This window comes from Penaeus chinensis, chromosome 23 (assembly GCF_019202785.1).
Source record: "Penaeus chinensis breed Huanghai No. 1 chromosome 23, ASM1920278v2, whole genome shotgun sequence".
NCBI classification, from domain to species: Eukaryota; Metazoa; Arthropoda; class Malacostraca; order Decapoda; family Penaeidae; genus Penaeus; species Penaeus chinensis.
This window is the reverse complement of record NC_061841.1, coordinates 19,215,940-19,228,938: the sequence shown is the minus strand read 5'-3', so window position 1 is coordinate 19,228,938 and position 12,999 is coordinate 19,215,940. Positions and strand designations below refer to the sequence as shown.

General features: G+C 37.3%; 1 protein-coding gene across 1 annotated transcript; it reads left to right on the top strand.

The window, feature by feature from the left end:
* The first annotated feature begins 2,093 nt into the window (after nucleotides 1-2,093).
* LOC125037500 (myosin-2 essential light chain-like) lies at nucleotides 2,094-12,115 on the top strand. Its single transcript, XM_047630656.1, has 5 exons — nucleotides 2,094-2,221; nucleotides 2,350-2,377; nucleotides 6,750-6,890; nucleotides 7,195-7,359; nucleotides 11,384-12,115. The coding sequence occupies exons 1-5, from the start codon at nucleotides 2,219-2,221 to the stop codon at nucleotides 11,488-11,490; spliced, it is 444 nt and encodes a 147-aa protein (XP_047486612.1). The 5' UTR covers nucleotides 2,094-2,218; the 3' UTR covers nucleotides 11,491-12,115.
* Nucleotides 12,116-12,999: the final 884 nt, after the last annotated feature.

The window sequence follows — 12,999 nt, the reverse complement described above, 5'->3', positions numbered from 1 at the left end:
CAGCTTCGTGTTTATGTCATTATCTTAAGTTTCATCTGTTCGCCCTCATCTGGGTACTTTATTGTGGCTGAGAAGCGGAGTTCAGACAGCGATATTTCGATTTATTAATGATTTAAGGGCTGCTGGGTATGTCATTTAAGGATCTAGTACTGTTGGATTGCCTTGCCTCCGAATATCTGCATTTCCGGTGACGACTGGGAAAAAAGCGTTCATGATGACGTCACGGAGCCAGATGTTGGTGCCAAAAATAAGCGCCTGTGTTGTATTTAGCAATCACGGCAAACACATGTTTACTGATGTGTGAAATTTCATCAATTAACGAAAACCTTATAACTGACAATCGCATAATAAACGAACGAAATTGCCAAAATTGCCTTATTTTTTAACCCCACGTCATCGTCCGCAATTAATCCTCAACTTGAAACGAAATATCTCCCAAATAACCAAACCATTTCCTCATCCAGGTATTCAAATCGACCCAAGACCAAAAGTAGCTTAAATAGACATATCAAGCGTCCTCCGCTGGCTCCTCTCCTTGCGCTCGAGATAACAGGTGTGTCCTATTAGTCACCGGTAAAATCCCAGAACGCGGCGAAGAGGTAGATTCTCTGTCTTCACGAAAGATAAGAAAAAAATAAAAATAAAATAAAAAGGTGGCCCGTATATATTCCTATGCGACCCGGTTAATGAGACTGATCATAAAAGAGGTGGTGATTTATTTTCATGTTTTGTTTTTTTCTGTGGCCTTAAGTGAGTTTGAATATTTGTTTTTGTTTTTGAATATGTTAGTTAGATGAGTTTAGTTGATTTTATGCATGCGAGAAGTGGTAACTATGGGTACGTTATCGGGGTCTTGGTTGAGTTGCCAGGTACTCTTTGCGGAAACATTTGCAGGTCCTATGATTCTACCCTCAATTAACTTAATTAACCTTAATTAACCACATGTAGAACTTTAACACATCCTCACCCTAAACCTCGGTCATAACTTTCCCCAAACACAACAATCTCCATCATACTGTGTTCTTGGTAACTCTCTAATATAAACACAAACTCTTAGCCGACATTTTTTTTTCTCTTTTTTTACATTCGAGTGCCACGCTGTGATTAAAGTATTAAGTAAATAGGGCCATAGCCTTATTCGAAGCTTTATTCTAGCAGATAAATAAAGTAGTAGCGGGAAACGGCATAAAAGATCCATGAGTAACGCTGTATATGACGTCATGAGAAAACCGTGACTGACAAGCGGCTGTCATAGGAAGGATATTTCGTTTGTTTCCGCCCCTTAAATATGCTAATCATAATCAACCTGAAAAGTAGTAACCATAAACCACCAGTGTTTATTCCCGTTTTTTTCTTAGCTTAATTGTGGTGTCAATATCGAAATAACTGTACAGAGTTAGGGCCTCAAAAGACTTTCAATCTCGTAATTAAATCTGAAAAAATATCCTGGACAGAAACACACGTACTTCTCAATGACGAACTGGCGATTTACATATCAACCGTACTTATATTCACTTTATATCTATATTATATCTATATTTATATATATTATATCTTTAATTTCCCGACACAGGTAATGGCGACATGCCCCATGCCCGACGAGCGCTTCGTACGCAGCATCCTTTTGCGCTCGCCCTCGCATGGCAAAATCGACCCTAAAAAATCACACCACAAGGATCAAATAACTCATGTGTGTTTTCTCTCTAGTGGTTGTCGATCCCTATGAGGCACATGCTTTATGTTGAGCATTTTCGAAACCTTATTAGGAATAGCACACCGACACGCTACATAAATCCGCTACGTAGCAATTTTTTTAACATCTTTCGCAAGGTACGATATCAACCTTCTTTTATTCAATTTCAAAATACTAGATTAATCTTACAGAGAGTGGGGTTTATAATCAGAAGGAGAAACATTTGTTACTGAAAGCAGCAAAAATAGTGAAAGGTCAGCGCCACTCGTGTTGCTCAACGGTTCCAATAATATCCACCTGATGGGAGATAATATGACACAAATATCCCATCTACGCCTAAAACAAAATCCCGAACAATTCAAATTTCATCCAAAACCTAATCACTAAAATTTATAGAGAATAAAAAGGAGCAAACTGTAGACACCAAAGTTTAATCACTTACTTTTAAAAGAGTTCGTCTCCCGTCCCCGAGTTCCCACCCGGCTAGAGGCAGAGAACTCACGAAGGAGAAACAACGTCGGCGTTATGGTGAGCGCTTCTCCCTCTTTTCTCCCTCTTTTCTCCCTCGAAATCACACAAATGACACATAGATATTGAGCGAAAACACAAAACAAACCTCCCTTCTCAATGTAATTCGTATTTTTTGTCTCTTTCAGGCAGCATTCAGCGAAGATCAGATCATAGGTGAGTGACAGAGGGTGTGGCACCGTGCCTTCAGGGAGCGATAAGTTGGCACTCGGAATTAAGTTCTTTTTTCTCCCTAAAGTTACGTGGTTTATGAGGATAAGTCACGGTGCGATTGATCTGCTGAATGTGTGTGAGTAAGGGAGCGAGCCTTTGGAAAAATCGTGGTCGTTTTTAATCTCGAATTTTGCTCTTTTTTTCAAAATTTTCTCATCCAATTTTTAAAATGTTATTATACCTCCAGGTTTGAAAGTGAGTGGTTGAAATACCCGCATATTTTTTTTAAATTTTAGGAAAAAATGCATCTTTCCCTATTGTAACACGCAATTAGTATGAAATCTCGTTAACGTTATGCAGGAACGCAAAATAGCTTACTCTTTATCACGAATTCTGCGCTAGAAGAAGGCAAGCTCAAAGACAAGCAACGAAATACCGGGCTGTCATTTTAGCATTAACTGTTCCGAGTGAGACTGCATGGAGCAATACTACACTCTGGCAATCAAAGAAACCTTCCCAAAAGAGCCCTTAGTCTCCAGGCCAGAGCTCAAACCCGTTTCGTATGTGATTCTAAACTGTGAGAGAGATCTAACTGTTCCATCTTGCCTGAAGTATCTACTGTTAGATGATTTAGATGTAGCTTGATGTGAAGGGGAGAGGTGTTGGTTTTGCTGGAGGGTGTTGAGTGATTCGTGGACTGATATGTGTAAATTGCAGGCTGGTCTTTGTTTTGTGTAGAATGCATGTCGGTGAAGGTTTATCTAAGGACTGCATGGAGATAGGATAAGACTAAGGTAATGGCCTTTAAGAACACAAAATAGATATTCATTAAGTAAAAGTCATTTGTAGAAAGTCAGGGCAAGTCCGCTGTCACTTATTCAAGAAATGTACAGGGACTCAAGCACTCACCATGGCCTCCATACCTATGGCTCTCTGGCAAGACCCTGGTAATTCTTTACAGACGGATGCACTTAACACAGGGACTTAAGGTCCCAACTCCGTATCACAAAATTAATTAAACAGTAAATTGCCATGACTGGGTGCACTCTTCAGAGTTGACAGGGGGCTCAGCTGCCCAACACCCCCAGGAAGCATTGTCTTTACACGACAAGATAGAGCTGAAACTCTGGGGTACGAGTGGCTGTGCGTGGCGCTTTCCACGGTCTTTTTCTTCTCTTTGTGGCATTATCGTTTGTGTCTGCAGATTATTTCTTGTGCCGACGACTGTAACTTTATGTCCTCTACAAAAATATCCTCTTCAATTTGCCCGAGCTTAGTGCGTGTGTACTATAAAGATTAACCATTTATACACACTGAGTGCATGTAGATTTGTGAGACAGATTTATTACCAAGTAAAGAATCAGTCTAAAATATCTTGAAAGTACATATTTGGTAAAGACTGAGGTAAAAGTTGACATTTGAATTGCTCCCATCTCAAACTGATGAATATACAAAAGCCATCCTTAAATGATCAAACTACCTAGACCTGTACTAAATGCCTTCTTTCCCTGGCTGGTGTATATTTTAACCCTGTATACATTGTGAGTGACTTAGGAAAAAAATTAGTCATATTTATGATAGTTAATTCCTTATTACAGGCAAACGGTGTGGCTTGCACTCCGTTTTTGAAATTTCAAGCAGGTAATTGCACCATAGAGAATGAGAATATATAATTTTCTTTAAGATATGATAATGTGTGTTGATCTCCTTTATTGGCCTTTGCTTAAGCCCTGGAAGTGATGTGGCCATGACAACGAGTGAACTTGGAGGATTCTTTTACATGGTCAAGGATAAGGTGTTAGACTGGTGAAAGTGAAGAATGATGAGATAATGTGAGAAAAAAAAAAAAAAGGAATTCGTGCCAAGGAGAATGTGAGGAAAGTGAACTCCCTTGGCTAGCTATAGGTTTTCATTGTTGATAGTCCATTCTTTTGTCTCCCTCTGTCTTTCTCGCTACGTCTCTCGCTTCTCTCTTTCTTGCTCTTTTTCATTCTCTCTCTCTTTGTTTCTCTCACTCCCTCTCTCCCCCTATCCTCTCCTCTCTTCTCCTCTCCTATTCTCCCTTCATCCTTTCCTCTCTTGTCCTCTCCCCTCCTCTCTTCCTCTGCTCCTCCTCCCCTCCTCCTTTCTCTTCTCTTCTCTTCTCTTCTCTCCTCATCTCTCTCTTTCTCTCCTCATCTCTCTCTTTCTCTCCTCATCTCTCTCTTTCTCTCCTCATCTCTCTCTTTCTCTCCTCATCTCTCTCTTTCTCTCCTCATCTCTCTCTTTCTCTCCTCATCTCTCTCTCTCTCTCCTCATCTCTCTCTCTCTCCTCATCTCTCTCTCTCTCTCCTCATCTCTCTCTCTCTCTCCTCATCTCTCTCTCTCTCTCCTCATCTCTCTCTCTCTCTCTCCTCATCTCTCTCTCTCTCTCTCCTCATCTCTCTCTCTCTCTCCTCATCTCTCTCTCTCTCTCCTCATCTCTCTCTCTCCTCATCTCTCTCTCTCTCTCTCCTCATCTCTCTCTCTCTCTCTCCTCATCTCTCTCTCTCTCTCCTCATCTCTCTCTCTCTCTCTCTCTCTAAAAAAAAAACAAAAAAAAAAAATGCTGGAATGTATATCACTGTAGATCACAGGGATGATTTCTGTCAGTTAAAGAACAAGTCAAGCTGCATCTTGCAGAATATATGTGATGGAAATTTGTTGACTGTTGCTGTCTGTCAGTCAGGTAGTCCTAAGTTTGAGGATTATCCAGCCTTGTTATGGAGATGGGAAAATGTTATAAAGCTTTCTGATTTCTAATGACAGGCGTTACACTACAGTCGTGTTTGTGTTAGGACAGCTGCATGAGTTAATGCACAGTCATTGCATAGTCACATCTTGTAGGGTTTATAAATATCTTAGACTTTTTGGATTTTTCTTGTATACTTTCCTTTAAGTAAACCCATCTGTATTTAAGTGATAGTTATTTTTTCAATGATTGTTTTCTGTAGATTTCTGATTTGGTTACTGAGTTTTTTTTTCTTCTCCTCCTCCTCCTCCTCCTCCTCCTCCTCCTCCTCCTCCTCCTCCTCCTCCTCCTCCAAACTATCAACCCATTGCTCCCGGGAACTTGTAATCTGCGTAGTTTTGTTTTGTGAGTTGTGTTTAGATGTAGATGGCTGCACAGGTATTCATTTGCCAAGAAGTCAAATAGTAGGTTTATGTGACCTCACCTGATTTCCCCTTTCCTTGAATTGTTGAGAATGTCTTATTTCTGCTGCAATGAATATCCATACTGTTATTGTTATTATTGTAAATGGACTAAAATCAAAGTGCACATGGCATATATGTTCATGCCTTCCCCAGTGGCAATGGGTTGATAACCTATTTATTTTGTTAAACTGAGGCATAAGTCGTAATTTTAAAACTAGTTGGGGTGACTGCTTTTATTGTTGTTTGGTTGTAGTATGTCCTTGTTTCTTTTGTTTGTGTGAAACTTGCATTTTTCTCTTGTATGTTCTAACCTATGATATTTTACACTGGACATAGATTTCATTTGTCAGTAAAGACTGTAATATATTTCTTTCTCAATTTCAAATTAAATATTACATGCACTGTACAAGTGTCTGGGAGTGGCCCAATATGATTATCTATCTAAGGAGATAAGAACTTTTTTATACATGAAGATCTCTTGCATGTTGTTTTATTTTCTTTACAACATATTGTGAGCCGGTTTAGCAAGTTTGGTTTAAGTCAATTATATGGTAAAACATTACTCCTAAATTGGTTAGGAGAGAGTCATTGAAATATCAGTGATTTTCTGTTAAGGTTTGGATATTTAAAACATATACACATATCCTTGCCAGATATCTCTTCTCTCTCTCTCTCTCTCTCTCTCTCTCTCTCTCTCTCTCTCTCTCTCTCTCTCTCTCTCTCTCTCTCTCTCTCTCTCTCTCTCTCTGTGTGTGTGTGTGTGTGTGTGTGTGTGTGTGTTTTTGTGTGAATGAAGTTTTAGAGAAGTAGTGAGATGTATAAATACAAATACCCAATCAAGGCCCATGTTGACAGTGACTGACCTTACCATATTCTTTTACCACTTTCCCAAGAGTTATTTGAAAATGGCTGTATTCATTGAAATGATCACACTTCATTTGTTGAGAGAAATTGTTTATATAAAGTAATATGAAAGTCAGATCGCTGGTGAGTTTGTTTTTATATTTTTCTGCCAAGCTACTCCTTTAAAGCTACCCATTTACTATTATAGTGGAAAATCATTGATCCAGAAATTATTATTGTTATTATTGACTAACTTACCTGTGATTACATAGATAAGTTAATATTTAACATCAAAATGTAGATTTTTAAGTGCATATAGTACTAGAAAAGTTACCAATTTCATTCTTTGACATTTCAGAGTTCCAGGAGGCCTTCTGCATCTTCGACCAGAAGGGTGATGGCAAGATCCAAGTGTCTCAGATTGGGGAGGTCCTGAGAGCCCTGGGCCAGAACCCCACCGAGTCTGAGGTCAAGAAGCTGTCTCACCAGCACAGACCAGGTGAGCTTGTACTTTGGTGTTGTGGGTGGGTGCTGTTTTGTGTATTAAAAAATTCTGTGTTGTTTTCTTTTTCTTGTGCTTTCTCATTTTTTCTGTCTTTCTCTTTTTGTTTAGGTTCTCTTTTCTTTTGCTTTGGCCTGCTGTCTGTCCATGTTGTCTACCTGCTTTCTTTCATTATTTGTCTGTGTCTCTCTTTTCCTTCTCTCATCTTCTCTCCCAGAACTCTGCCCTATGCACATATAATCAAGGAGAAGAAAGTCATACACAACATTCTTTTGTGACCATGAACATTTTTTTTCCATAGATGAGCGCATCAGCTTCGAGGTGTTCCTGCCCATCATGCAGACCATCTCCCGTCAGCGCCCAGTTGACACCGCAGATGACTTCATCGAAGGCCTGCGTCACTTTGACAAGGACGGCAACGGGTACATCTCCTCTGCTGAGCTCCGCCATCTCATGACTCACCTCGGTACGTCCTGTTTGAAAGCGGTTAGGGTATAGGAGAAATATTGGAGGAGTTCTGATGTCGTTAGTTTTTTATATGTATATGGAACTCCTTCTTTGACATCTTACCTGGTAACCAGTTCATATTTTCTATTTTCATCATTTTGGATACACAATCAAAAATGGACGAAGAACATTAAAAATAGAATTATTTTTTTGTGTAGGTGATGTTTCTAGTGTATATATAAAATACTGCAATCAATGTTGAATGAAAAAAAAGGAGGTTTTTAAACGTATTTTTGAATATGCATTTTATTTTACAAATACTCTCCAGATGGTGCAGTATCAAGTAAAAGAATTTATCCAGTTGAATAAAAATTTTGTGTATGAATATTGTGGTTATTTTATAATTGTTTCTGTTTATACATAGTGGTCACATAATTATAATGTCACAAAAACATTAAATGTAGAGCAGATTTTACAAAGGTGCATATTTATTCATTAATTTGGTATTGCACCTTCATAGCATATCTTAGTGCTGGAAATGACTTTGTATTTTCATTCCTTAGAACTTGCCAGGAAATGTTCTTAGCATAATCAAAGTTTCTTTTATGCAGAATGTTTTTTTCTTTATTGTTTTTTTTTTGTCAAACAATTTAAAACAGCAACTGTCCATGTAAATACCTCCTTGGGCAAAGATATTTAACACTACATACTGTGGCTCATCATGTCACCTTTTTTTTTTTTTTTTTCCTCTCTCTCTCTCCTTCTTTCTTTCTTCCCCCTTATTCTTTTCCCACTTTTGAATCTGTATTCTTCCCATTCCATCCAATAACTGCTCTATTTACAAAAACATGGTTGTGGTAACATACCTTATATTTATTCATAAGTATGTTATATTTATTAGTACCAAAAACACAAGTATTATGTGTAGTTTATGGGACATATAAGCAGTTATTAATTAACCCATTGCCGCCGGGAAAAATTAATAAAAAATGGGGAAAATGCTGTGCTCATTTTTTATATTTTTTGTGAAATGTCTCCACACATAGATGGCTCTGCCTTACCTGATTTCACCTTTCCTTGAATTGGTGGGAAAATGTATTTTTTACTTGTGCTATGAATCGATGGTGTTATTTTTATTCTAAAGATTATAATTACCATGTTATAAATATTATTAATATTAAAATAAGATAACGTCAAATATTTTCGTAAATTAAAGAAAAGGGTAAATGGGTGAGACAGGCAGTACTCGTAATTGGCTTATTGGTGATTTAGTACAAGTGTAGCCATCTATATAAAAAAACAATTAAACAAGTAAACTCACAGTGGGCATGGCACAGACACATGACAGCAGAATGCCATGTATGAGTTTCCACATGTCTTTATATTATGTTATCACTAATATACATGGTATTAGATAATAAATAATAGATTATGCTTCATTTTGCGATTTTAAAGTGTTCAAAGGGTTTGATGTGTTCCTGTAAAAGAGGTTATTGACCCTTGTCATTGATGTGTTTAATCCAGTGAGCACAGGTGACAAAACTACAATGCCATAATATAAGTTTTATATATTGTCTTTATGCATAAATGGCTCTACAAGGACTTAGTCACCAAGGAGTCAGGTATTAGTCTTACCTATCACACATGGAGCCATCTGTATGTAACAAAACAAACTAAAATCTAAAGGGGACAGTGCATAAACCTGCTGACACTGAGGTAAAAATTAAAAAAAAAATAGTAGTCATAGATATATGATATTATAATTTAATTTATGTAATTTTCAAATTGCAATTCTTGTCAGATCAGTAGGGAAACCGAATAAAATGTTTTAATAATTATTTTTGTCTGGGTGTAGGTCATATTCTGGTACTGTATGCTGTCAGTCTAGCATTTCATCACATATGCTGATATGACTTTGATATGATTTCTGAGCATTTAAAAGTGATTAGCGTAACCGTTCTCCTAAGCAGTTTCTCACCTGATGAGTTTTGTCCCTACTGATGTGTCCCTTGTTACAGATAGTTCTGTTGTCGCTTTTTTCAGTTTGATGATTGACAGTGTCCCTTGACAGTAATGCTACTCACGTGTTGAAATTCATTTTGCCTTTCTGCATTATGCTACAGTAACTTCCAGGACATGGTCTGCCTTATTGATAAATAGGTAGAAAGGTTTCTTATTCACAAGTGGTGCTTTGGGTAAATAAAGCGCTTTATCAAAAAACAAGTAGATATGCTCTGGATAGTCCTTTGCATGTTTGTAACAGTTCGACTGCTCTCATGAATGGGTGAATTAAATTTTTATCATATCCGTTTTGAGCCACTAGTCATGCAAGTGAATATGAAGATGATTGGTTCATTTTGGTTGAAGACAAACTTATATGTATATTTTAGAAGAAGCTTTCCCAGTTTTGTTTGAATAAGGAGGCAGGATTGGAATAGGTAGTGATCAGTGTAACCCCCCCCCCCCCCACCCTATTATTACACAGTGGATAAAAATATAAGTATACCTCAGTTTAATTTGACTGGTATTGCTTTAGAAGTGCTTCCAAAAGTAAGGAAATATATGAAATCTAGCTAAGGAGCCAACAGTTTATAATATAAATAGGGATGTATGGATAAGTGTTGAAGTGGATGTATTCATGCTGTATATTTGGATGAGTGTTTGATATTACCTGGTGTATTGCACCAATTTTTTTTTCTGGTGCTGTTGATATTGTTATTATTGTTGACTTAATTATTATGTTATTTAGATTCTAGTAGCAATAAAGAATAAAGAAGGATCTTTCCAAAAATCAAGGAAAAGAGTTAGATAGGTAGGAGCTGGAGGCTAAACACTATTATTATGATCTGTGTATAAACATGCTAAACTAATAGCATAGTGGACATGGCATGTGTTTAATGCCATCTCAGTACTGTGGGGTAATACACTTTGACTTTGGTGTCTCTTTTGATATTACGCAAATAATTTGTCTTCATCAATTCTAGATTTTCCGTATGTTTGAAATACATAGTTTATAATATTAACCCCTTGGATCAGGGTGTTTCATGGCAATCGCATGGCCCAAAAAGCGAGCATTAGGCTTACATGAGCAGCCACTCTGCTGGGTTTGGGGCTTGTAGGCCAGGTGCAAGCAAACACTTGTGTGTGATAACTAGACTTTAGTCATTTTGCCATTTTCCAATGACCATATTTGACATTTGATTTGTTATATGCTGATGGTAATAGACTGTTATCCTTGCACAGACTCATCATCTTTCTAGGAAGGCTATAACTGTAATAAGTAACCTTTTTTTTATTTGTATTTTTCTTATATTTTTTTTTTTTGTAATTTTGAATTTTCTGTACTACAATCTGCACTGCCTATTCATGGCAGCCAGGAATAGGGTGCTGAGTGTAGAAGTGGTGTCCTCCATGGAGTCACTGCTCTTGCTGCCATTGCTCACACACACTACATTCCACACTTCTTTGGAAATAATGCAAAAGCCCCTTTCTAAATGCCAAATGAGTCTAATCACCCTCTAGAAAGTTTGTGCTCTTGTGACAAGTCTTTCCTATCACTCCAGCCTTCAGCCTTCAGTTCACAATTTGTAAATTTGCATCACCCGGCCCACAGCAAAATTTTCCCTTGGTGGCATGGTCAGATGTTTTGCAACATGTCTATTGTATTTATACTGTTATTACTATTATTGACACTATTATTATGATATTGTCATTAACAATGCTAATAGCAACAAAAAAATTCAAGGAGAAGGGTAAACAAGTGAGATTGGTAAGACTAGTAATTGACTTTTTGGTGACTAAAGACTTTTGGAGCCATCTACATGTAAATACTCTTATTAAAGTAAATTCACAATGGACAAGGCATGTACAGGGCCATCCCCATTTGCAACAAGTTAGTTATCTCAATGCCAGTGAATATAATCATTATTTTCTTTTATATTTTTCCAGGCAACAAGCTAGTAAATAAGGAAGGTATTAGTGCATTAATTTTCATCCTCTGCACTCCCAATAAATTACATTATGCTTTTCTCTCTCTTTTCTAGGTGAGAAGCTAACAGACGAGGAAGTGGAACAGCTGCTTGCTGGCCAGGAGGACTCCCAAGGCAATGTCAACTACGAGGAGTTTGTGCGCATGGTCCTCAGCGCTTGAAGTCCCGCGAGGAGTGGAGTCTGTTCGTAAGAGGCCGTCGCACATGCATTTTTCTATTTATGGTTAAATTATGTAAGGAGAACTCTCGGAATTTGAAGAAAAATAAATTAAAATGAAGAGAGTTCCATTGCCAAAATAAAAGAAATATATGATGTGAGAGTTTTGTGAAGATATTTGAATGTATTTTATAGGTAATGAACTTTTCATACTCTTTGGGATGAATATGCGTTTAATGCCCAGTGATTTCTTTGTAGAATGCGACTAAAGCAGTTTTTGTGATTTTGTATCAATTTGGATGTTATTCCTAACTAGTAATTTCTCAAAATTCATACTCTTGTCTCTGTCTATCTGTTTTTTGGTTATATCTGTACTTAAAGTGACATAGGTATTGCTTTTTATGCATACTAACACAATTGGAGAGAAAATAAGTTTTTTTTTTAATTCATGAAAAAGAAGCTTGTGATATGATTACCTCTTGTCAAAATCCTGCAATCCCTGATTTTATTTATTTCTTTTTTTATTGTTTTAATAATCCTACATTAGTTATTAACATTCCAGGTCTGAAAAAGAGGTGATATAGGTGCCTGAAAAATTGTTGAAATATATTAAAGTTTGTATGAGCTTCCCCTGTCTTTTATTTTCCCATTTCCTTCACAGCTTCTGCTTAACTGTGTAAGGAAGAAATGAAGGCATGCATGTCCAAAGACATTCTCAGGCCAATTACCTTTATTTAATGTTTTTTTGGTTGTTTAAATTTTCAGTAACATTGTTATCAGTATCTTTAAATTCATTCACTTTCCTTGATTACTGTGGTGCATTAACATTACCATATTGATGCTAATGTTATAGATAAAAGTTTAAAGCTAACAACCTTTGATAAACACATGTTTGGGCACTTGATCTGAGAACACTTTTGGATGTGCATACCCTCAAATACAGCAGTTCTCATTCTCTAAACATGGCAAAAGTGGTCAATGACACGTTTAAAAAAAAAAAATGTTGGACTTGCCTCTTTGGAGGGCTACCACATTTATTTGTTCAGTATTATTTATGATATCTAAACCGAAATGATAGTGATGAATTTGTTTTTTTAGTAATTTCAGTAATATTTTGATTGCCAGGAAAAATACGTGAGTAACAGGAAAATAATGGATTTTTCTCTTTTTTTCCTTATAACTTGTAAATAAAGAGTAGCTGTAATGGGTTTCAAGCATGGTTCAAAATGCTCTGTTAATAAATAGACCTAGTTCTATTCCTCAATCCTCCCCCCCCCCCCCAATCCTTTGCCCGTTGTTGTCGTAGGGGGGCTTAGGAGACGGAGACTGAGACCCAATGATGGGGAACTCCCCAACCTTGGGACTCAGCCCTCGACTCGACTAATTTTGCCTGGTCTTTTTTCCACTCATACTTTTCGTTTCAGTCCCTTCACAAATCCCTTCTATCCACTTCCTAAGGTGTGAGAGCCGTGCTGAAAGGATGAAAGGCTGACTTTGTGCCAGTCCTGAACGG